Below are 25,165 nucleotides of genomic sequence, written 5' to 3'. Positions count from 1 at the left end.
TGTAGAAAAAAAAATAATGATTCTTGCACTCACTGCTTACATTGTTATTGCCCGAGTGCACAATAAACAAAATTTTAGAAAAAAGGAGGTAAAGGCACTTGCAGAACTTAATATATAACAGAGATTAAAAACCAAACAAAATAACAACTTATTTATAAATCTATTTAGAACATTTCTAGTATGGCTGATCTCAGTAGTACACACTAAACCTGCCAATCCTCCTTTTGTTAGAAACAATCGTTATCTGATAGAAAGGGCAGACAGCTTGCTACTATGGAATTTTTAGTGATTTATTTTCTGCCTGCAGAAATGGAAGTACCAACTTGTTACAATTCTAAATTGAACTTCTGTTTTAACTATTTGGTGTCATTTGTTTCAATTAAGGAGATGAGATTGGAAGTGTAGGATAAGGTGACCAGATTATTAAAATGAAATCGGGGGACATTTTTTTTTTATTGGCAAATGGTAAAAAACTATTGGCTATATTACGAGTTTTGCGTTAGAGTAAAAAAGCAGCGTTAAGCGGTCCTAACGCTGCTTTTTTCCTACCGCTGGTATTACGAGTCATTCAGGTTTAGGGGCACCGCACACTTTTTTGGCCTTAACGCAAAACGACTTACGTAAACTTCGTAAAGTCTTTTTTCTATTTGACTTCCATAGCACCGGTATTACGAGTCTGTCCTGGGAGGCCAAAAAATGAGCAGTACACCCTCTCCTGTCAAGAGTCCTACCGCATTTTAAAGTCAGTAGTTATGAGTTTTACACTACAAAGCCATAGCATAAAACTCATAACTAAAGTGCTAAAATGTACACTAACACCCATAAACTACCTATTAACCCCTAAACCGAGGCCCTCCCGCATCGCAAACACTATAATAAAAATTTTAACCCCTAATCTGCTGCCCCCAACATCGCCGACACCTACATTATATTTATTAACCCCTAATGTCGCCGCAACCTACCTAGATTTATTAATCCCAATCTGCCGACCCCAATGTCGCCGCCACTATATTAAAGTTATTACCCCTAAACCTAAGTCTAACCCTAAACCTAACACCCACTAACTTAAATATAATTTAAATAAATCTAAATAAAATTGCTATCATTAACTACATTATTCCTATTTAAAACTAAATACTTACCTATAAAATAAACCCTAAGCTAGCTACAATATAACTAATAGTTACATTGTATCTAGCTTATGATTTATTTTTATTTTACAGGCAAGTTTGTATTTATTTTAACTAGGTAGAATAGTTACTAAATAGTTATTAACTATTTAATAACTACCAAGCTAAAATAAACACAAAAGTACCTGTAAAATAAAACCTAACCTAAATTACACTAACACCTAACACTACACTATAATTAAATAAATTAAATACAATTACCTAAATTAAATTAGCTAAAGTACAAAAAAACACAAACACTAAATTACAGAAAATAATAAACAAAATTACAGATATTTAAACTAATTGCACCTAATCTAATAGCCCTATTAAAATAAAAAAAGCCCATCCAAAATAAAAAAAACCCTAGCCTAAACTAAACTATCAATAGCCCTTAAAAGGGCCTTTTGCGGGGCATTGCCCCAAAGTAAATCAGCTCTTTTACCTGTAAAAAAATACAAACAGCCCCCCAATAGTAAAACCCACCAACCACACAACCAACCCCCCAAATAAAATATTATCTAAAAAAACCTAAGCTCCCCATTGCCCTGAAAAGGGCATTTGGATGGGCATTGCCCTTAAAGGGGCAGTTAGCTCTTTTGCCGTCCAAACCCTAACCTAAAAAAACCCCCACCCAATACACCCTTAAAAAAACCTAACACTAACCCCCTGAAGATCGACTTACCGGGAGACGTCTTCATCCAAGCCGGGCCGAAGTCCTCAACGAAGCCGGGAGAAGTCTTCATCCACGCTAGGCGAAGTGGTCCTCCAGACGGGCAGAAGTCTTCATCCAGAGGGCATCTTCTATCTTCATCCATCCGGCGCGGAGCGGTTCCATCTTCAAGACATCCGACGCGGAGTATCCTATTCTGGCGACGACTAAAGCTGAATGAAGGTACCTTTTAAGTGACGTCATCCAAGATGGTGTCCCTTAGATTCCAATTGGCTGATAGAATTATATCAGCCAATTGGAATTAAGGTAGAAAAAATCCTATTGGCTGATGCAATCAGCCAATAGGATTGAACTTGCATTCTATTGGCTGATCGCAACAGCCAATAGGATTGAAGTTCAATCCTATTGGCTGATTGCAACAGCCAATAGGATTGAAGTTCAATCCTATTGGCTGATTGCAACAGCCAATAGGATTGAAGTTCAATCCTATTGGCTGATTGCAACAGCCAATAGGATTGAAGTTCAATCCTATTGGCTGATTGCAACAGCCAATAGGATTGAAGTTCAATCCTATTGGCTGATTGCAATCAGCCAATAGGATTGAACTTCAATCCTATTGGCTGTTGCGATCAGCCAATAGAATGCAAGTTCAATCCTATTGGCTGATTGCATCAGCCAATAGGATTGAAGTTCAATCCTATTGGCTGATTGCATCAGCCAATAGGATTGAAGTTCAATCCTATTGGCTGATTGCATCAGCCAATAGGATTTTTTCAACCTTAATTCCGATTGACTGATAGAATTCTATCAGCCAATCGGAATCTAAGGGACGCCATCTTGGATGACGTCACTTAAAAGGTACCTTCATTCAGCTTTAGTTGTTGCCAGAAGAGGATGCTCCGCGTCGGATGTCTTGAAGATGGACCCGCTCCGCGCCGGATGGATGAAGATAGAAGATGTCGTCTGGATGAAGACTTCTGCCCGTCTGGAGGACCACTTCACCCGGCTTGGACGAAAAATTCTCCTCGCTTCGTTGAGGACTTCGGCCTGGCTTGGATGAAGACGTCTCCCGGTAAGTCGATCTTCAGGGGGTTAGTGTTAGGTTTTTTTAAAGGGTGTATTGGGTGTTTTTTTTTAAGTTAGGGTTTGGGCGGCAAAAGGGCTAACTGCCCTTTTAAGGGCAATGCCCATCCAAATGCCCTTTTCAGGGCAATGGGGAGCTTAGTTTTTTTTAGATAGTATTTTATTTGGGGGGTTGGTTGTGTGGGTGGTGGGTTTTACTGTTGGGGGGGTTGTTTGTATTTTTTTTTTACAGGTAAAAGAGCTGGATTACTTTGGGGCAATGCCCCGCAAAAACATAATTTATGTAAGAACTTACCTGATAAATTAATTTCTTTCATATTAGCAAGAGTCCATGAGCTAGTGACGTATGGGATATACATTCCTACCAGGAGGGGCAAAGTTTCCCAAACCTCAAAATGCCTATAAATACACCCCTCACCACACCCACAATTCAGTTTAACGAATAGCCAAGAAGTGGGGTGATAAAAAAGTGCGAAAGCATATAAAATAAGGAATTGGAATAATTGTGCTTTATACAAAATCATAACCACCACAAAAAAAGGGCGGGCCTCATGGACTCTTGCTAATATGAAAGAAATGAATTTATCAGGTAAGTTCTTACATAAATTATGTTTTCTTTCATGTAATTAGCAAGAGTCCATGAGCTAGTGACGTATGGGATAATGACTACCCAAGATGTGGATCTTTCCACACAAGAGTCACTAGAGAGGGAGGGATAAAATAAAGACAGCCAATTCCTGCTGAAAATAATCCACACCCAAAATAAAGTTTAACGAAAAACATAAGCAGAAGATTCAAACTGAAACCGCTGCCTGAAGTACTTTTCTACCAAAAACTGCTTCAGAAGAAGAAAATACATCAAAATGGTAGAATTTAGTAAAAGTATGCAAAGAGGACCAAGTTGCTGCTTTGCAGATCTGGTCAACCGAAGCTTCATTCCTAAACGCCCAGGAAGTAGAAACTGACCTAGTAGAATGAGCTGTAATTCTCTGAGGCGGAATTTTACCCGACTCAACATAGGCAAGATGAATTAAAGATTTCAACCAAGATGCCAAAGAAATGGCAGAAGCTTTCTGGCCTTTTCTAGAACCGGAAAAGATAACAAATAGACTAGAAGTCTTACGGAAAGATTTCGTAGCTTCAACATAATATTTCAAAGCTCTAACAACATCCAAAGAATGCAACGATTTCTCCTTAGAATTCTTAGGATTAGGACATAATGAAGGAACCACAATTTCTCTACTAATGTTGTTGGAATTCACAACTTTAGGTAAAAATTCAAAAGAAGTTCGCAACACCGCCTTATCCTGATGAAAAATCAGAAAAGGAGACTCACAAGAAAGAGCAGATAATTCAGAAACTCTTCTGGCAGAAGAGATGGCCAAAAGGAACAAAACTTTCCAAGAAAGTAATTTAATGTCCAAAGAATGCATAGGTTCAAACGGAGGAGCTTGAAGAGCTCCCAGAACCAAATTCAAACTCCAAGGAGGAGAAATTGACTTAATGACAGGTTTTATACGAACCAAAGCTTGTACAAAACAATGAATATCAGGAAGAATAGCAATCTTTCTGTGAAAAAGAACAGAAAGAGCAGAGATTTGTCCTTTCAAAGAACTTGCGGACAAACCCTTATCTAAACCATCCTGAAGAAACTGTAAAATTCTCGGTATTCTAAAAGAATGCCAAGAAAAATGATGAGAAAGACACCAAGAAATATAAGTCTTCCAGACTCTATAATATATCTCTCGAGATACAGATTTACGAGCCTGTAACATAGTATTAATCACGGAGTCAGAGAAACCTCTTTGACCAAGAATCAAGCGTTCAATCTCCATACCTTTAAATTTAAGGATTTCAGATCCTGATGGAAAAAAGGACCTTGTGACAGAAGGTCTGGTCTTAACGGAAGAGTCCACGGTTGGCAAGAGGCCATCCGGACAAGATCCGCATACCAAAACCTGTGAGGCCATGCCGGAGCTACCAGCAGAACAAACGAGCATTCCTTCAGAATCTTGGAGATTACTCTTGGAAGAAGAACTAGAGGCGGAAAGATATAGGCAGGATGATACTTCCAAGGAAGTGATAATGCATCCACTGCCTCCGCCTGAGGATCCCGGGATCTGGACAGATACCTGGGAAGTTTCTTGTTTAGATGGGACGCCATCAGATCTATTTCTGGAAGTTCCCACATTTGAACAATCTGAAGAAATACCTCTGGGTGAAGAGACCATTCGCCCGGATGCAACGTTTGGCGACTGAGATAATCCGCTTCCCAATTGTCTACACCTGGGATATGAACCGCAGAGATTAGACAGGAGCTGGATTCCGCCCAAACCAAAATTCGAGATACTTCTTTCATAGCCAGAGGACTGTGAGTCCCTCCTTGATGATTGATGTATGCCACAGTTGTGGCATTGTCTGTCTGAAAACAAATGAACGATTCTCTCTTCAGAAGAGGCCAAAACTGAAGCGCTCTGAAAATTGCACGGAGTTCCAAGATATTGATTGGGAATCTCAGGAGGTGAGATTACCTAACTCCCTGTGCCGTCAGAGATCCCCACACAGCTCCCCAACCCGTGAGACTTGCATCTGTTGAAATTACAGTCCAGGTCGGAAGCACAAAAGAAGCCCCCTGAATTAAACGATGGTGATCTGTCCACCATGTTAGAGAGTGTCGAACAATCGGTTTTAAAGATATTGTTTGAGATATCTTCGTGTAATCCTTGCACCATTGCTTCAGCATACAGAGCTGAAGAGGTCGCATGTGAAAACGAGCAAAGGGGATCGCGTCCGATGCAGCAGTTATAAGACCTAGAATTTCCATGCATAAGGCTACCGAAGGGAATGATTGTGACTGAAGGTTTCGACAAGCTGCAATCAATTTTAGACGTCTCTTGTCTGTTAAAGACAGAGTCATGGACACTGAATCCATCTGGAAACCCAGAAAGGTTACCCTTGTCTGAGGAATCAAAGAACTTTTTGGTAAATTGATCCTCCAACCATGATCTTGAAGAAACAACACAAGTCGATTCGTATGAGATTCTGCTGAATGTAAAGACTGAGCAAGTACCAAGATATCGTCCAAATAAGGAAATACCACAATACCCTGTTCTCTGATTACAGACAGAAGGGCACCGAGAACCTTTGTAAAAATTCTTGGAGCTGTAGCTAGGCCAAACGGCAGAGCCACAAACTGGTAATGCTTGTCCAGAAAAGAGAATCTCAGGAACTGATAATGATCTGGATGAATCGGAATATGCAGATATGCATCCTGTAAATCTATTGTGGACATATAATTCCCTTGCTGAACAAAAGGCAAGATAGTCCTTACAGTTACCATTTTGAACGTTGGTATCCTTACATAACGATTCAATATTTTTAGATCCAGAACTGGTCTGAAGGAATTCTCCTTCTTTGGTACAATGAAGAGATTTGAATAAAACCCCATCCCCTGTTCCTGAACTGGAACTGGCATAATTACTCCAGTCAACTCTAGATCTGAAACATTTCAGAAATGCTTGAGCTTTTACTGGATTTACTGGGACACGGGAAAGAAAAAATCTCTTTGCAGGAGGTCTCATCTTGAAACCAATTCTGTACCCTTCTGAAACAATGTTCTGAATCCAAAGATTGTGAACAGAATTGATCCAAATTTCCTTGAAAAAACGTAACCTGCCCCCTACCAGCTGAGCTGGAATGAGGGCCGCACCTTCATGTGGACTTAGAAGCAGGCTTTGCCTTTCTAGCTGGCTTGGATTTATTCCAGACTGGAGATGGTTTCCAAACTGAAACTGCTCCTGAGGATGAAGGATCAGGCTTTTGTTCTTTGTTGAAACGAAAGGAACGAAAACGATTATTAGCCCTGCTTTTACCTTTAGATTTTTTATCCTGTGGTAAAAAAGTTCCTTTCCCACCAGTAACAGTTGAAATGATGGAATCCAACTGAGAACCAAATAATTTGTTACCCTGGAAAGAAATAGAAAGTAAAGTTGATTTAGAAGCCATATCAGCATTCCAAGTTTTAAGCCATAAAGCTCTTCTAGCTAAAATAGCTAGAGACATAAACCTGACATCAACTCTGATAATATCAAAAATGGCATCACAGATAAAATTATTAGCATGCTGAAGAAGAATAATAATGTCATGAGAATCACGATGTGTTACTTGTTGCGCTAAAGTTTCCAACCAAAAAGTTGAAGCTGCAGCAACATCAGCCAAAGATATAGCAGGTCTAAGAAGATTACCTGAACACAGATAAGCTTTTCTTAGAAAGGACTCAATTTTCCTATCTAGAGGATCCTTAAACGAAGTACCATCTGACATAGGAATAGTAGTACGTTTAGCAAGGGTAGAAATAGCCCCATCAACTTTAGGGATTTTGTCCCAAAATTCTAATCTGTCAGACGGCACAGGATATAAATGCTTAAAACGTTTAGAAGGAGTAAATGAATTACCCAATTTATCCCATTCTTTGGAAATTACTGCAGAAATAGCATTAGGAACAGGAAAAACTTCTGGAATAACCACAGGAGCTTTAAATACCTTATCCAAACGTTTAGAATTAGTATCAAGAGGACCAGAATCCTCTATTTCTAAAGCAATTAGAACTTCTTTAAGTAAAGAACGAATAAATTCCATTTTAAATAAATATGAAGATTTATCAGCATCAACCTCAGAGACAGAATCCTCTGAACCAGAGGAGTCATCAGAATCAGAATGATGATGTTCATTTAAAAATTCATCTGTAGGGAGAGAAGTTTTAAAAGATTTTTTACGTTTACTAGAAGGAGAAATAACAGACATAGCCTTCTTTATGGATTCAGAAACAAAATCTCTTATATTATCAGGAACATTCTGCACCTTAGATGTTGAGGGAACTGCAACAGGCAATGGTACTTTACTAAAGGAAATATTATCTGCTTTAACAAGTTTGTCATGACAATCAATACAAACAACAGCTGGAGAAATAGCTACCAAAAGTTTACAGCAGATACACTTAGCTTTGGTAGATTCAGCACTTGACAGCGATTTTCCTGTAGTATCTTCTGACTCAGATGCAACGTGAGACATCTTGCAATATGTAAGAGAAAAAACAACATATATATAAAGCAAAATTGATCAAATTCCTTAAATGACAGTTTCAGGAATGGGAAAAAATGCCAAAGAACAAGCTTCTAGCAACCAGAAGCAATAAAAAATGAGACTTAAATAATGTGGAGACAAAAGCAACGCCCATATTTTTTCGCGCCAAATAAGACGCCCACATTATTTGGCGCCTAAATGCTTTTTGGCGCCAAAAATGACGCCACATCCGGAACGCCGACATTTTTGGCGCGAAATAACGTCAAAAAATGACGCAACTTCCGGCGACACGTATGACGCCGGAAACGGAAATAGAATTTTTGCGCCAAAAAAGTCCGCGCCAAGAATGACGCAATAAAATTAAGCATTTTCAGCCCCCGCGAGCCTAACAGCCCACAGGGAAAAAGTCAAATTTTAAGGTAAGAAAAAATGGTTAAATCAAAATGCATTATCCCAAATATGAAACTGACTGTCTGAAAATAAGGAAAGTTGAACATTCTGAGTCAAGGCAAATAAATGTTTGAATACATATATTTAGAACTTTATAAACAAAGTGCCCAACCATAGCTTGGAGTGTCACAGAAAATAAGACTTACTTACCCCAGGACACTCATCTACATATAGCAGATAGCCAAACCAGTACTGAAACGAGAATCAGTAGAGGTAATGGTATATATAAGAGTATATCGTCGATCTGAAAAGGGAGGTAAGAGATGAATCTCTACGACCGATAACAGAGAACCTATGAAATAGACCCCGTAGAAGGAGATCACTGCATTCAAATAGGCAATACTCTCCTCACATCCCTCTGACATTCACTGCACGCTGAGAGGAAAACCGGGCTCCAACTTGCTGCGGAGCGCATATCAACGTAGAATCTAGCACAAACTTACTTCACCACCTCCATCGGAGGCAAAGTTTGTAAAACTGAATTGTGGGTGTGGTGAGGGGTGTATTTATAGGCATTTTGAGGTTTGGGAAACTTTGCCCCTCCTGGTAGGAATGTATATCCCATACGTCACTAGCTCATGGACTCTTGCTAATTACATGAAAGAAAGGCCCTTTTTAAGGGCTATTGATAGTTTAGTTTAGGATAGGGTTTTTTTTTTATTTTGGGGGGGCTTTTTAATTTTAAATAGAGCTATTAGATTAGGTGTAATTAGTTTAAATATCTGTAATTTGTTTTATTTTCTGTAATTTAGTGTTTTTTTTTGTACTTTAGCTAATTTAATTTCGGTAATTGTATTTAATTATAGTGTAGTGTTAGGTGTTAGTGTAACTTAGGTTAGGTTTTATTTTACAGGTACATTTGTATTTATTTTAGCTAGGTAGTTATTAAATAGTTAATAACTATTTAATAACTATTCTACCTAGTTAAAATAAATACAAACTTGCGTAGAACGCTCGGCTGGAAGGAAGTTAGTTGTCAGGTGAAAGATCACTGACACTTCCTCCTAGCGCTCAGTCTTCCCGGGGACATAATTTGTACAGTCTCCTCAATCTGGGGACTGTCCCCGGAAATCGGGGACGTCTGGTCACCCTAGTGTAGGATGCACAGATGCCCTGCCTTTTAAATAAAGGCACACAAACTTTAGTTACGGAGAAATCTCTTCTCACGAAGGATTGGTTAGTGTGATCCATAACTCAACCTCAACAACTTTCATCGGATCTTATAAGGCGCGTTAGAGATGCACGAAGCTGGAAAATGTTACAAAACATAGCCTGATAAAGGCCTGGGTGTTCATCAATCCATGGTAAAACCAATTGTCTACAAATAGAGAAAATTCAGGACTTTTGCTACTCTCCCTAGTAGTGGGCTTCCTGCAAAAATCACAACTGGTAATCCTAAAAGAAGTGAGAAAGAACCCAAGGGTAACAGCAAAAGACCTCCATAAAACTCTACAAACTGTGAAAAGTCTTTGTTCATGTGTCCACTATCAGAAAAATACTGAACAAAGAATGGTGTTCATGGAAGTTCACCACAAAGGAAACCACTGCTGTCTAAAAAAACAACAACAAAAAAACACAAATAAAACAAACAAAATTGCATCACATCTCAAGTATGCCCAAAACCAACTTTCTGGGAAAATGTGCTATGGACAGATGAGACAAAAGTTGAACGTTCTAGCAAAAATGCACAACGCTATGGATGGAGCAAAATGGGCACTGCACACCAACACCAAAACCTCATCCCAACTGTGAAGCATGGTGGAGGGAGAATCATGATTTTGGGGCTGCTTTGCTGACTTAGGATCTGGACGCTTGGCAGTCATTGAAGGAACAGTGAATTCCATACTGTAGCAAGATATTTTGCAGGAGAATGTCAGGGCAGCAGTCCATGATCTCAAGCTTAAGAGAGGTTGGGTGATGCAACAAGACAATGGCCCATCTGAATCAACTAAAGAATGGCAGAAAAAGAAGAAGATTCATGTTTTGGAACGGTCAAATCAGAGCCCTGACGTTAACCGAATTGAGAAGTGGTGGCATGACCTGAAGAGGGCTGTGCAATCACAACAACCCAGAAACATCGATGAACTGAAACAAATTTGTAGGGAGGATTTTTTTACCAAGATTCCCCCTCAATGTTGTGCAAGTCTTTTAAGCAGTTCCCGGAATTGTTTGGTGGAGGTTATTATTGTTAAAACAGGATCTACAAGTTACTAAATTCAAGAATACTCTTACTTTTTCAAGCCTGCATGGTGAATGATTACTCAATGCCTTCAATAAAAAATGTGAAAAGTACAACTGTTTGTGTGTTATTAGATAGTTTAGTCAGGTTGTGTTTGTCTAGAATTGGGACTTAGATGAAGATCAGATTACATTTTGAGTAAATAATGCAGAAATTCAGGTAATTCCAAAGGGTTCACAAACTTTTTCTTGCAACTGTATAAAAACATGCATACATATATGTACACAAATCATGTGTGCTATTGTTAAGATTTTCTGCAAGTAAAATGGTATATTCCAAAAGAAACCCCATGTGATTTATGTAGGAAACGTAAAAAAACGCACAGAAAATGGGGTTTAAACAGAAAGGGGCCCACAAGTCAAAATATTGCATAAGCTCATGGTAAGAAAGGGCTCCCCCGTGAAATCAATTAAGGACCTCATCTTATTGCTTTTCAATATTTTCTTATGGAAACTGCTCCAATTTATATACTTCAAAATTATATTTCATATCATCAGATAAGCCTGAAACAGAAGCAAGATGACAGACAGAAAAAAAAATATGACAAATTTCTCCAACATTGGTGTGTCCGGTCCACGGCGTCATCCTTACTTGTGGGATATCTCTTCCCCAACAGGAAATGGCAAAGAGTCCCAGCAAAGCTGGCCATATAGTCCCTCCTAGGCTCCGCCCACCCCAGTCATTCTCTTTGCCGTTGCACAGGCAACATCTCCACGGAGATGGTTAAGAGTTTTTTGGTGTTTAAATGTAGTTTTTATTCTTCTATCAAGTGTTTGTTATTTTAAAATAGTGCTGGTATGTACTATTTACTCTGAAACAGAAAAGGATGAAGATTTCTGTTTGTGAGAGGAAGATGATTTTAGCAGACAGTAACTAAAATTGATTGCTGTTTCCACATAGGACTGTTGAGATGAAGTAACTTCAGTTGGGGGAAACAGTTAGCAGACTTTTTTGCTTAAGGTATGACTAGCCATATTTCTAACAAGACCATGTAATGCTGGAAGGCTGTCATTTCCCCTCATGGGGACCGGTAAGCCATTTTCTTAGTCAAACAAACAGAATAAAGGGCTTAATATGGGCTAAAAAACTGGTAGACATTTTTATGTGCTAAATCGATTGCTTTATTTGGGCATTTTATTCATATTTATGCTGACAATTCGCATTTATAAACTTGGGGAACGTTTATTAAACGGCAGGCACTATGTTAGACACCTTTTCCAGTCAGGGGGCCTTCCTAGTTGTAGACTGAGCCTCATTTTCGCGCCATTACTGCGCAGTTGTTTTTTGAGAGCAGGGCATGCAGATGCATGTGTGAGGATCTGAAATTTGCTGGAAAAGCTTCTAGAAGGCGTCAATTGGTAGCGTATTCCCCTCTGGGCTTGGTTGGGTCTCAGCAAAGGCTATAGCTGGGACTGTATAGGGGTTAAATTTGTAAACGGCTCCGGTTCCGTTATTTTAAGGTTTAAAGCTCTGAAATTTGGTGTGCAATACTCTTAATGCTTTAAGACACTGTGGTGAAATTTTGGTAATTTTTGAACAATTCCTTCATACTTTTTCACATATTCAGTAATAAAGTGTTTTCTGTTTAAAATTTAAAGAGACAGTAACGGTTTTGTTTTAAAAAGTTTTTTGTGCTTTGTTGACAAGTTGAAGCCTGTTTAACATGTCTGTGCCTTCGGATAAGCTATGTTCTATATGTATGAAAGCCAATGTGTCTCCCCATTTAAATTTATGTGATAATTGTGCCATAGCGTCCAAACAAAGTAAGGACAGTACTGCCACAGATAATGAAATTGCCCAAGATGATTCCTCAGATGAGGGGAGTAAACATGATACTACATCATCTCCTACTGTGTCTACACCAGTTTTGCCCACACAGGAGGCCCCTAGTACATCTAGTGCGCCAATGCTTATTACCATGCAACAATTAACGGCTGTAATGGATAACTTCATAGCAAATATTTTATCCAAAATGCCTACTTATCAGAGAAAGCGGGATTGCTCTGTTTTAAACACTGAAGAGCAGGAGGGCGCTGATGATAATTGTTCTGTCATACCCTCACACCAATCTGAAGGGGCCATGAGGGAGATTTTGTCAGATGGAGAAATTTCAGATTCAGGAAAAATTTCTCAACAAGCTGAACCTGATGATGTGACATTTAAATTTAAATTAGAACATCTCCGCGCACTGCTTAAGGAGGTGTTATCTACTCTGGATGATTGTGACAACTTGGTCATTCCAGAGAAATTATGCAAGATGGACAAGTTCCTAGATGTTCCGGTGCACCCCAACGCTTTTCCTATACCCAAGCGGGTGGCGGACATAGTAAATAAGGAGTGGGAAAAGCCCGGCATACCTTTTGTCCCCCCCCCCCCTATATTTAAGAAATTATTTCCTATGGTCGACCCCAGAAAGGACTTATGGCAGACAGTCCCTAAGGTCGAGGGGGCAGTTTCTACTCTAAACAAACGCACTACTATTCCTATCGAAGATAGTTGTGCTTTCAAAGATCCTATGGATAAAAAATTGGAGGGTTTGCTTAAAAAGATTTTTGTACAACAAGGTTACCTTCTACAACCCATTTCGTGCATTGTTCCTGTCACTACAGCAGCGTGGTTCTGGTTCGAGGAACTAGAAAACTCGCTTAGTAGAGAGACTCCATATGAGGAGGTTATGGACAGAGTTCACGCACTTAAGTTGGCTAACTCTTTTATTTTAGATGCCGCTTTGCAATTAGCTAGATTAGCGGCGAAAAATTCAGGGTTTGCTATCGTGGCGAGCAGAGCGCTTTGGCTAAAGTCTTGGTCAGCGGATGTGTCATCCAAGACAAAATTGCTTAACATCCCTTTCAAAAGGTAAAACTCTATTTGGACCAGAATTGAAAGAGATTATTTCAGACATCACTGGGGGAAAGGACCACGCCCTTCCACAAGATAGGCCTTTCAAGGCCAAAAATAAGTCTAATTTTTGTTCCTTTCGCAATTTCAGGAACGGACCGGCCTCTAATTCTGCATCCTCTAAGCAAGAGGGTAATGCCTCACAACCCAAACCAGCCTGGAAACCGATGCAAGGCTGGAACAAGGGTAAGCAGGCCAAGAAGCCTGCCGCTGCTAACAAAACAGCATGAAGGAGTAGCCCCCGATCCGGGACCGGATCTAGTGGGGGGCAGACTCTCTCTCTTTGCTCAGGCTTGGGCAAGAGATGTTCAGGATCCCTGGGCGCTAGAAATAGTTTCTCAGGGTTATCTCCTGGAATTCAGGGAACTACCCCCAAGGGGAAGGTTCCACATGTCTCACTTATCCTCAAACCAAATAAAGAGACAGGCGTTCTTACATTGTGTAGAAGACCTGTTAAAGATGGGAGTGATACACCCAGTTCCAATAAAGGAACAAGGAATGGGATTTTATTCGAATCTGTTCGTAGTTCCCAAAAAAGAGGGAACTTTCAGACCAATTTTGGATTTGAAGATCCTAAACAAATTTCTCAGGGTACCATCGTTCAAGATGGAAACCATTCGAACGATTCTACCCACTATCCAGGAAAGTCAATTTATGACTACCGTGGATCTAAAGGATGCGTACCTACATATTCCTATCCACAAAGAACATCATTAGTTCCTAAGGTTCGCTTTTCTGGACAAGCATTACCAGTTTGGACGACTGGTCCAAGGATTTTCACAAAGGTACTAGGGTCCCTTCTAGCGGTTCTAAGACCGAGGGGCATTGCAGTAGTACCTTACTTGGACGACATTCTAATACAATCGTCGTCCCTGTCAAAAGCAAAGGCTCATACAGACATCGTTCTGGCCTTTCTCAGATCACACGGATGGAAGGTGAACATAGAAAAAAGTTCTCTGTCTCCGTCGACAAGAGTTCCCTTCTTGGGAACAATAATAGATTCCTTAGAAATGAGGATTTTTCTGACAGAGGTCAGAAAGTCAAAACTTCTAAGCACTTGTCAAGTTCTTCATTCTGTTCCTCGTCCTTCCATAGCGCAGTGCATGGAAGTAGTAGGGTTGATGGTTGCAGCAATGGACATAGTTCCTTTTGCACGAATTCATCTAAGACCATTACAACTGTGCATGCTCAAACAGTGGAATGGGGACTATACAGACTTGTCTCCAATGATTCAAGTAGATCAGAAGACCAGAGATTCACTCCGTTGGTGGCTGACCCTGGATCATCTGTCCCAGGGAATGAGCTTCCGCAGACCAGAGTGGGTCATTGTCACGACCGACGCCAGTCTAGTGGGCTGGGGCGCGGTCTGGGAATCCCTGAAAGCTCAGGGTCTATGGTCTCGGGAAGAGTCTCTTCTCCCGATAAACATTCTGGAACTGAGAGCGATATTCAATGCTCTCAGGGCTTGGCCTCAACTAGCAAAGGCCAGATTCATAAGGTTCCAATCAGACAACATGACGACCGTTGCGTATATCAATCATCAGGGGGGAACAAGGAGTTCCCTGGCGATGAAAGAAGTGACCAAAATAATTCAATGGGCGGAGGATCACTCCTGCCACCTGTCTGCGATCCACATCCCAGGTGTGGAAAACTGGGAGGCGGATTTTCTGAGTCGTCAGACATTCCATCCGGGGGAGTGGGAACTCCATCCGGAGATCTTTGCCCAAATAACTCAATTATGGGGCATTCCAGACATGGATCTGATGGCGTCTCGTCAGAACTTCAAGGTTTCTTGCTACGGGTCCAGATCCAGGGATCCCAAGGCGACTCTAGTAGATGCACTAGTAGCACCATGGACCTTCAACCTAGTTTATGTATTTCCACAGTTTCCTCTCATTCCCAGGCTGGTAGCCAGGATCAATCAGGAGAGGGCCTCTGTGATCTTGATAGCTCCTGCGTTGCCACGCAGGACTTGGTATGCAGACCTGGTGAATATGTCATTGGTTCCACCATGGAAGCTACCTTTGAGACAGGACCTTCTTGTTCAGGGTCCATTCGAACATCCAAATCTGGTCTCCCTCCAGCTGACGGCTTGGAGATTGAACGCTTGATTCTATCGAAGCGTGGGTTTTCAGATTCTGTGATAGATACTCTGGTTCAGGCCAGAAAACCGGTAACTAGAAAGATTTACCATAAAATATGGAAAAGATATATCTGTTGGTGTGAATCCAAAGGATTCCCATGGAATAAGATAAAAATTCCTAAGATTCTCTCCTTTCTACAAGAAGGTTTGGAGAAAGGATTATCTGCAAGTTCTCTAAAGGGACAGATCTCTGCTTTATCTGTCTTACTACACAAAAGACTGGCAGCTGTGCCAGATGTTCAAGCATTTGTTCAGGCTCTGGTTAGGATCAAGCCTGTTTACAGACCTTTGACTCCTCCCTGGAGTCTAAATCTAGTTCTTTCAGTTCTTCAAGGGGTTCCGTTTGAACCTTTACATTCCATAGATATTAAGTTACTATCTTGGAAAGTTTTGTTTTTGGTTGCAATTTCTTCTGCTAGAAGAGTTTCAGAGTTATCTGCTCTGCAGTGTTCTCCGCCCTATCTGGTGTTCCATGCAGATAAGGTGGTTTTGCGTACTAAGCCTGGTTTTCTTCCTAAGGTTGTTTCTAACAAAAATATTAACCAGGAGATAGTTGTACCTTCTTTATGTCCGAATCCAGTTTCAAAGAAGGAACGTTTGTTACACAATTTGGACGTAGTCCGTGCTCTAAAATTCTATTTAGAGGCTACAAAAGATTTCAGACAAACATCTTCCTTGTTTGTTGTTTATTCTGGTAAAAGGAGAGGTCAAAAAGCGACTTCTACCTCTCTTTCCTTTTGGCTTAAAAGCATCATCCGATTGGCTTATGAGACTGCCGGACGGCAGCCTCCTGAAAGAATCACAGCTCACTCCACTAGGGCTGTGGCTTCCACATGGGCCTTCAAGAACGAGGCTTCTGTTGACCAGATATGTAAGGCAGCGACTTGGTCTTCACTGCACACTTTTGCCAAATTTTACAAATTTGATACTTTTGCTTCTTCGGAGGCTATTTTTGGAAGAAAGGTTTTGCAAGCTGTGGTGCCTTCCGTTTAGGTAACCTGATTTGCTCCCTCCCTTCATCCGTGTCCTAAAGCTTTGGTATTGGTTCCCACAAGTAAGGATGATGCCGTGGACCGGACACACCAATGTTGGAGAAAACAGAATTTATGCTTACCTGATAAATTACTTTCTCCAACGGTGTGTCCGGTCCACGGCCCGCCCTGGTTTTTTAATCAGGTCTGATTAATTATTTTCTCTAACTACAGTCACCACGGTACCATATGGTTTCTCCTATATATATTTCCTCCTGTCCGTCGGTTGAATGACTGGGGTGGGCGGAGCCTAGGAGGGACTATATGGCCAGCTTTGCTGGGACTCTTTGCCATTTCCTGTTGGGGAAGAGATATCCCACAAGTAAGGATGACGCTGTGGACCGGACACACCGTTGGAGAAAGTAATTTATCAGGTAAGCATAAATTCTGTTTTTATCCAACATGTGTATCTTAAACTAGTTTAAGTTTTGCCAAATGGAATATTTTCATCTCCCCTCAGAAAACATTTCCTTTTAGAGCTAATCTCAGGGCATATAAAGAAATAAAACCTGCTTGATAAATAGGTGCTGTGGTAAAAAAGTATATGTTTATGACCAGTTAATACCCCAAAATCAGCTCCATTACCTTGTTCACTTTTTCAGCACTGCTACCCACCACCACGGAACAGCCACAGGTTTGCAGGTGTGAGCTGATGGCACTATGAGGGGAAAAAATGACACAGATTACATTCTGGGAATATCACATTAACTTTTAAAGGCGTACATAAGCAGAAATAAATAGTTAAATTGTTATGTTGTGGTATTATTAACCCAGGTCTAATCTTACAATCGCAGGTGCCAACAGGAATGCTCAGCAAATATTACCTTCCCCCTCTTCCCTTTTTTTATTATCTTTAAAGGGACACTCAAGTCAAAACTAAACTTAATGATTCAGATACAGCATGCAATTTTAAACAACTTTCCACTTCCATTACCATTAACTTTCCATTACTTCCATTAACAAAATGTGCACAGTCTTTTTATATTTACACGTTTTGAGTCACCAACTCCTACTGAGCATGTGCAAGAATTCAGAGCATATACATATATGCATTTGTGATTGGCTGATGGCTGTCACATGATACAGGGGGAGTGGAAATAGAGATAACTTTGCAATTTATTTAACAAAAATCTATTACTCATTTGAAGTTCAGACTAAGTGCTATTGCATTGTCTTCTTATCATGCATTTGTTGATTATGCAAATGTACAGTGTGGACTGGTCCCTCAACCAAAATAGAACAGTTCAGCTAGACCGTTCTAGAGATAGTAAATGTGTTTATGTTAATGATATCAGCTCCTACCAGCTCCACACAAATGGAAAAAACTGAATTTATGCTTACCTGATAAATTACTTTCTCTTACAGTGTATCCAGTCCACGGATTCATCCTTACTTGTGGGATATTCTCAATCCCTACAGGAAGTGGCAAAGAGAGCACACAGCAGAGCTGTCCATATAGCTCCCCTCAGGCTCCGCCCCCCCAGTCGTTCGACCGACGGTTAGGAGAAAAAGGAGAAACTATAGGGTGCAGTGGTGACTGTAGTTTACTAAAATAAATTTGAACCTGACTTTATTGCCAGGGCGGGCCGTGGACTGGATACACCGGAGAAAGTAATTTATCAGGTAAGCATAAATTCTGTTTTCTCTTACATGGTGTATCCAGTCCACGGATTCATCCTTACTTGTGGGATACCAATACCAAAGCTTTAGGACATGGATGAAGGGAGGGAACAAGTCAGGTAACCTAAACAGAAGGGACCACTGCTTTCTCCCAAAAATAGCCTCAGAGGAAGCAAAAGTATCGAATTTGTAAAATTTGGCAAATGTATGCAGTGAAGACCAAGTCGCTGCCTTACAAATCTGTTCAACAGAAGCCTCATTCTTGAAAGCCCATGTGGAAACCACAGCTCTGGTGGAATGAGCTGTAATTCGTTCAGGAGGCTGCTGTCCAGCAGCCTCATAAGCCAATCGGACGATGCTTTTCAGCCAGAAGGAAAGAGAGGTAGCAGTCGCTTTCTGACCTCTCCTCTTACCAGAATAGACAACAAACAAGGATGATGTTTGTCTGAAATCTTTAGTTGCCTTTAAATAGAATTTTAAAGCACGAACCACACCAAGATTGTGTAACAGTCGTTCTTTCTTAGAAACTGGATTAGGGCACAGAGAAGGAACAATAATTTCCTGGTTGATATTCTTATTAGAAACCACTTTTGGAAGGAAACCAGGTTTGGTACGCAAAACAACCTTATCTGCATGGAACGCCAGATAGGGTGAATTACACTGCAAAGCAGACGACAATTCAGAAACTCTTCGAGCAGAGGAAATAGCTACCAAAAACAAAACTTTCCAAGATAACAACTTAATATCTATGGAATGCAAAGGTTCAAATGGAACCCCTTGAAGAACTGAAATAACTAAATTTAGACTCCATGGAAAAGCCACAGGTCTGGAGACAGGCTTGATTCTAACTAGGGCCTGTGCAAACGCCTGAATGTCTGGTACAGCTGCCAGACGCTTGTGTAACAGAATAGACAGAGCAGATATCTGTCCCTTTAAGGAACTAGCTGACAAACCTTTCTCCAATCCTTCTTGGAGAAAAGACAATATCATTGGAATCCTAACCTTACTCCACGAGTAACCATTGGATTCACACCAACAAAGATATTTCCGCCATATCTTATGGTAAATTTTCCTCGTGACAGGCTTTCTAGCCTGGATCAGAGTATCTATAACTGATTCAGAGAACCCACGCTTAGCTAGAATTAAGCGTTCAATCTCCAAGCAATCAGTTGCAGAGAAACTAGATTTGGATGCTTGAAAGGACCTTGATTTAGAAGATCCCGCCTCGATGGCAGTTTCCATGGTGGAGCCGATGACATGTCCACTAGGTCTGCATACCAAGTCCTGCGTGGCGCTATCAGAATTACCAAAGCCTTCTCCTGTTTGATTCTGGCTACTAGCCGGGGGAGAAGAGGAAACGGTGGAAAGACATAAGCTAGACTGAATGACCAAGGCGCTCCTAAAGGATCTATCAATGCCGCCTTGGGATCCCTGGATCTGGATCCGTAAAGGGAAAGTTTGGTGTTCTGACGGGACGCCATCAGATCCAATTCTGGAATGCCCCATAGCTGGGTTAGCAGAGCAAAGACCTCCGGGTGGAGTTCCCACTCCCCCGGATGGAAAGTCTGACGACTCAGAAAATCTGCCTCCCAGTTGTCTACTCCTGGGATGTGAATTGCAGATAGATGGCAGGAGTGATCCTCCGCCCATTTGATGATCTTGGTTACTTCCTTCATCGCTAGGGAACTCTTTGTTCCTCCCTGATGATTGATGTACGCTACAGTCGTGATGTTGTCCGACTGAAATCTGATGAATTTGGCCTCCGCTAGTTGAGGCCATGCCTGGAGCATATTGAATATCGCTCTCAGTTCCAAAATGTTTATCGGGAGAAGAGATTCTTCCCGAGACCATAGACCCTGAGCTTTCAGGGAGTCCCAGACCGCACCCCAGCCTAACAGACTGGCATCGGTTGTGACAATGATCCACTCCGGTCTGCGGAAACTCATTCCCTGAGACAGGTGATCCTGAGACAACCACCAGAGAAGAGAGTCTCTGGTTTTCTGGTCCATTTGTATTTGAGGAGATAAATCTGCATAATCCCCATTCCACTGTTTGAGCATGCACAGTTGCAGTGGTCTTAGATGAATTCGGGCAAAAGGGACTACGTCCATTGCCGCAACCATTAGACCGATTACCTCCATGCACTGAGCCACAGAAGGCCAAAGAATGGAATGAAGAACTCGGCAAGTATTCAAAAGTTTTGACTTCCTGACTTCTGTCAGAAAGATTCTCATTTCTACCGAGTCTATTAATGTTCCCAGGAAGGGAACCCTTGTGAGCGGGGACAGAGAACTTTTTTCTACGTTCACCTTCCACCCGTGAGACCTTAGAAAGGCCAGAACAATGTCCGTATGAGCCTTGGCTCTGTGAAAAGACGACGCCTGTATTAAGATGTCGTCTAGGTAAGGTGCTACCGCAATGCCCCGCGGTCTTAGTACCGCTAGAAGGGACCCTAGCACCTTTGTGAAAATTCTGGGAGCGGTGGCCAACACGAAAGGAAGGGCCACAAACTGGTAATGCGTGTCCAGAAAGGTGAACCTTAGGAACTGATGATGGTCTTTGTGGATAGGAATATGTAGTTACGCATCCTTTAGATCCACGGTAGTCATATATTGACCTTCCTGGATCATCGGCAAGATTGTCCGAATAGTTTCCATTTTGAAAGATGGAACTCTGAGGAATTTGTTTAAAATTTTTAGATCCAGGATTGGCCTGAAAGTTCCTTCCTTTTTGGGAACTACAAACAGATTTGAGTAAAAACCCAGACCTTGTTCCGCAATTGGTACTGGTTGTATCACTCCCATCTTTAGAAGATCTTCGACACAGAGTAAGAACGCCTGTTTCTTTGTCTGGTCTGAAGACAAATGAGAAATGTGAAACCTTCCCCTTGGGGGAGATTCCTTGAATTCTAGAAGATAACAATTTCCAATGCCCAGGGATCTGGAACGTCTCTTGCCCAAGCCTGAGCAAAGAGAGAAAGTCTGCCCCCTACTAGATCCGGTCCTGGATCGGGGGCTACCCCTTCATGCTGTCTTGGCAGCAGGTGCAGGCTTCTTGGCCTGTTTACCCTTATTCCAGCCCTGCAAGGGTTTCCAGGTTGCTTTAGGCTGGGAAGTGTTACCCTCTTGCTTAGCGGCAGCAGAGGTTGAAGCAGGTCCGCTCCTGAAGTTGCGAAAGGAGTGAAAATTAGCCTTGTTTTTGGCCCTAAACGGTCTATCCTGCGGGAGGGCATGACCCTTCCCCCCAGTGATATCCGCAATAATTTCTTTCAACTCGGGACCAAAAAGGGTCTTTCCCTTGAAAGGAATGTTTAGTAATTTTGTTTTGGACGACACGTCAGCCGACCATGATTTGAGCCAAAGCGCTCTTCGCGCCATAATGGCAAAACCTGAATTTTTCGCCGCTAACTTAGCTAATTGGAAAGCGGCATCAGTGATAAAAGAATTAGCCAGCTTCAAAGCGTGAATTCTATCCATGACTTTGTCATGTGAAGTCTCCCTCTGGAGCGACTCCTCCAGCGCCTCAAACCAAAAAGCCGCTGCAGTAGTTACAGGAATAATGCAGGCAATTGGCTGGAGAAGGAAACCTTGCTGAACAAACATTTTCTTCAGCAAACCTTCCAATTTTTTATCCATAGGATCTTTGAAAGCACAACTGTCCTCTATTGGTATACTTGTACGCTTAGCAAGCGTTGAAACAGCTCCCTCTACCTTAGGGACCGTCTGCCACACGTCCCGCCTGGGGTCGTTTATGGGGAACATTTTCTTAAAGATGGGGGGGGGGGGACAAAGGGTACACCTGGTCTCTCCCACTCCCTAGTCACAATATCCGCCACCCTCTTTGGGATCGGAAACGCCTCCGTGTATACAGAGACCTCTAAAAACCTGTCCATTTTACACAATTTTTCTGGGGCCACCATGGGGTCACAATCATCCAGCGTAGCTAAAACCTCCTTAAGCAGGACGCGGAGGTGTTCCAGCTTAAATTTAAACGCTAAGGAATCTGACTCTGCCCGCTGAGAAACTTTTCCTGTGTCAGAAATTTCTCCCTCAGACAGACCATCCCTCACTGCCACTTCAGAGTGTTGTGAGGGTACTACTGATAAATTATCCAAAGCTTCTGATTGCTCATCCTCTGTATTTAAAACTGTGCTATCGCGCTTTCTTGGAAAAACTGGCAGTTTGGATAAAAATGCTGCAAGGGAATTATCCATTACTGCTGCTAATTGTTGTAAGGTAATAGGGGCCAATGCGCTAGAGGTACTAGGCATCGCTTGCGTGGGCGTAACTGGTGTCGACACATGGGGAGAGGAAGAACTATCCTCGTTACCTTCCGTTAAAGAATCATCTTGGGCTACATTTTTAAGTGTCACTGCATGGTCTTTAAAATGCTTAGATGCTTTAGCACACTTTAAACCCAAATGCAATGGGGGTACCGCCATGGCTTTTAAACACAAAGAACAGGGTCTATCTGAAGGCTCAGACATGTTTGACAGACTTAGACAGCACTACAATACAGTAAAAAAACACTTTTTGAAAAAACGTTACTGTGCCTTTAAATAATAAAAAGCACACACTTTTTTACCAAATCACCAAAAAACATCCGATCTTGATGAAATTTTCTCCACATGATCCTAATGCTTTGAAATGATTGCACACAAATTTTCAAATCAATTAACCCCTTATTGCCCAAACCGGAGCTAAATGAAGCAGGCTACCGGTTTAACACACTACAGCACGGTGCCACAGTCTCTGCTGTGGCTTTACCTTCCTTTGGGATTATTTGTAGACGAAAATAAGCCTCCCTGGAGTCCTCCCTGCAATCTCTGGACTCTACACGTGAAGCTGCATGAAGCTGTCTTGTAAAACAACTGTGCAACTGAGGCGCGAAAATGAGGCCCCCTCCCTCTTCATTACGGAGTTATGGGGCCTTCCTGAGACAGATTAGGTGTCTTACAATATGCCAGGCGTATTAAAACCTCAAAAAGTGTTCCAAACGTCTAAAACACTTGAACAAATATGAGATTATACTAATAAAGTAATCGATTTAGCCCATAACAGTGTCCACCAGTATTTAAGCCCTTAACCTAAGCCATCCTTCTATACTGAGTCTCAGAAAATGGCTTATCTTCCCCCATGGGGATTTCTGTCAGTCTTCTAGCATTACCAGGTCTTGTTAGAAAAAAAATGACTGAGCATACCTGAAGCAGTTAAAGGATTACTTTCTGTTAGGTTATAACTAACATATTAAAGTTAATAAACATTAATTAAAACTTACTGACCTATATTTTCTCCAAAACAAAGTTTCATAACGTTCTAAAAGTTATATCTTTTATTTGCCGATGATGTCACGTTATCCTGCCCACTATTTTCAGCACTGCATGTTCAAAATACTTAAACCAATAACTTTGTGTTTAAAGCGCCATTTTGAAACCTAGGAATTGTAAACGGATTGGTACAGAGCAAAGGATACCCACGGAGTGGGTTTGGAAAACAATTAAATTTGCAGACAAGATTTCTGATATACGGTAGAGATATGTTAATGAAATGCTATTGATAAAAAGCGTATTTGGGGTAGTTAGTTAGTAACAGGCATAGAAATTTTTTACTTACAGTGGCCCTTTAAGCCTGCAAACTGTTCCCCCCAACTGAAGTTCTCCGGTACTCAACAGTCCTGTGTGGGAACAGCAATGGATTTTAGTTACAACATGCTAAAATCTTTTTCCTCTCAGCAGAAATCTTCATCACTTTCTGCCTCAGAGTAAATAGTACAAACCAGCACTATTTTAAAATAACAAACTCTTGATTGAAGAAATAAAAACTACAAATCTAACACCACATACTCTTTACCCTCCCGTGGAGATGCTACTTGTTAGAGCGGCAAAGAGAATGAATCGGGGGGCGGAGCCTGAGGGGAGCTATATGGACAGCTCTGCTGTGTGCTCTCTTTGCCACTTCCTGTAGGGATTGAGAATATCCCACAAGTAAGGATGAATCCGTGGACTGGATACACCATGTAAGAGAAAATAAATCTAAATGGTAACAATTAAGGCCGTATTATGCATGTAAAAGATATTAGGCTACTTAAGGTGCACTTAGGCTGCTACATACTTTACTGCATATTATGACCCAAAAAAATAGTGAAGGTGGTTAAGACAACAGCGTTAAACTGGTGTACAGAAAAGTCAGGAAGCAGCAGTCTTTGAACAGCTACTGGCAAAGGTAAAATAAGTTAATGATTCCCCCATTGCTGCCAACCTCAATTTTAATACTTAAAATCTATTGTGTAAATGCATATTTCTGATATAGACAGACGGCTCCTCTTTTTATGCTATTTTATTTCAAACACATTGTTGGGCACTATTAATGTCAAACTGTATAGCACTTGCCATAGAACCATCATAGACTGTACTTACAAGAAGGCTTGTATGTGTTCTCAAGCAGGCACTCCTGACACCACTGTAAAGAGTGTGGGCTAAATAACGAGTGGAGCACTAACGTTTGCGCTCAAGCGATATCAGGTTTTCATAAACGTCTGCGCGCAAGCTAAATTCCGCTCATATTACAACTTGAAAGTAAATGCAAATGCGTGAGGGCGATCACTTTTTTTACCCTAGGTTGATTACTGTGACCTCAGAGCTCTGGTTAACAGTTACAACTTACGCGAGTCAAAAAAGTGTCACAAACCCCCCCCATCAAAATTACATTTAAAAGTACAGCTACACTCATAACACTAGCAAATAAAAATCATTAAAAAATAAATACTGCACAACAAAAT

The 25,165-nt window shown here is 41.2% G+C and overlaps 1 protein-coding gene across 4 annotated transcripts in view; it reads right to left on the bottom strand.

The window, feature by feature from the left end:
* Nucleotides 1-25,165, bottom strand: part of C9orf72 (C9orf72-SMCR8 complex subunit) — a 114,440-nt gene that overhangs the window by 43,161 nt on the left and 46,114 nt on the right. For all 4 annotated transcript variants that reach the window (XM_053702588.1, XM_053702587.1, XM_053702590.1 and 1 more), the window contains one exon: nucleotides 17,354-17,426. In XM_053702588.1, the coding sequence (XP_053558563.1) occupies nucleotides 17,354-17,426 (73 nt within the window). The remainder of the gene's footprint in view (nucleotides 1-17,353; nucleotides 17,427-25,165) is intronic.

The sequence above is a fragment of the Bombina bombina genome, chromosome 2 (genome assembly GCF_027579735.1).
Source record: "Bombina bombina isolate aBomBom1 chromosome 2, aBomBom1.pri, whole genome shotgun sequence".
Classification (NCBI taxonomy): Eukaryota; Metazoa; Chordata; class Amphibia; order Anura; family Bombinatoridae; genus Bombina; species Bombina bombina.
The sequence above is the reverse complement of the archived record's forward strand: the minus strand, read 5'-3'. Positions and strand labels throughout refer to the sequence as shown.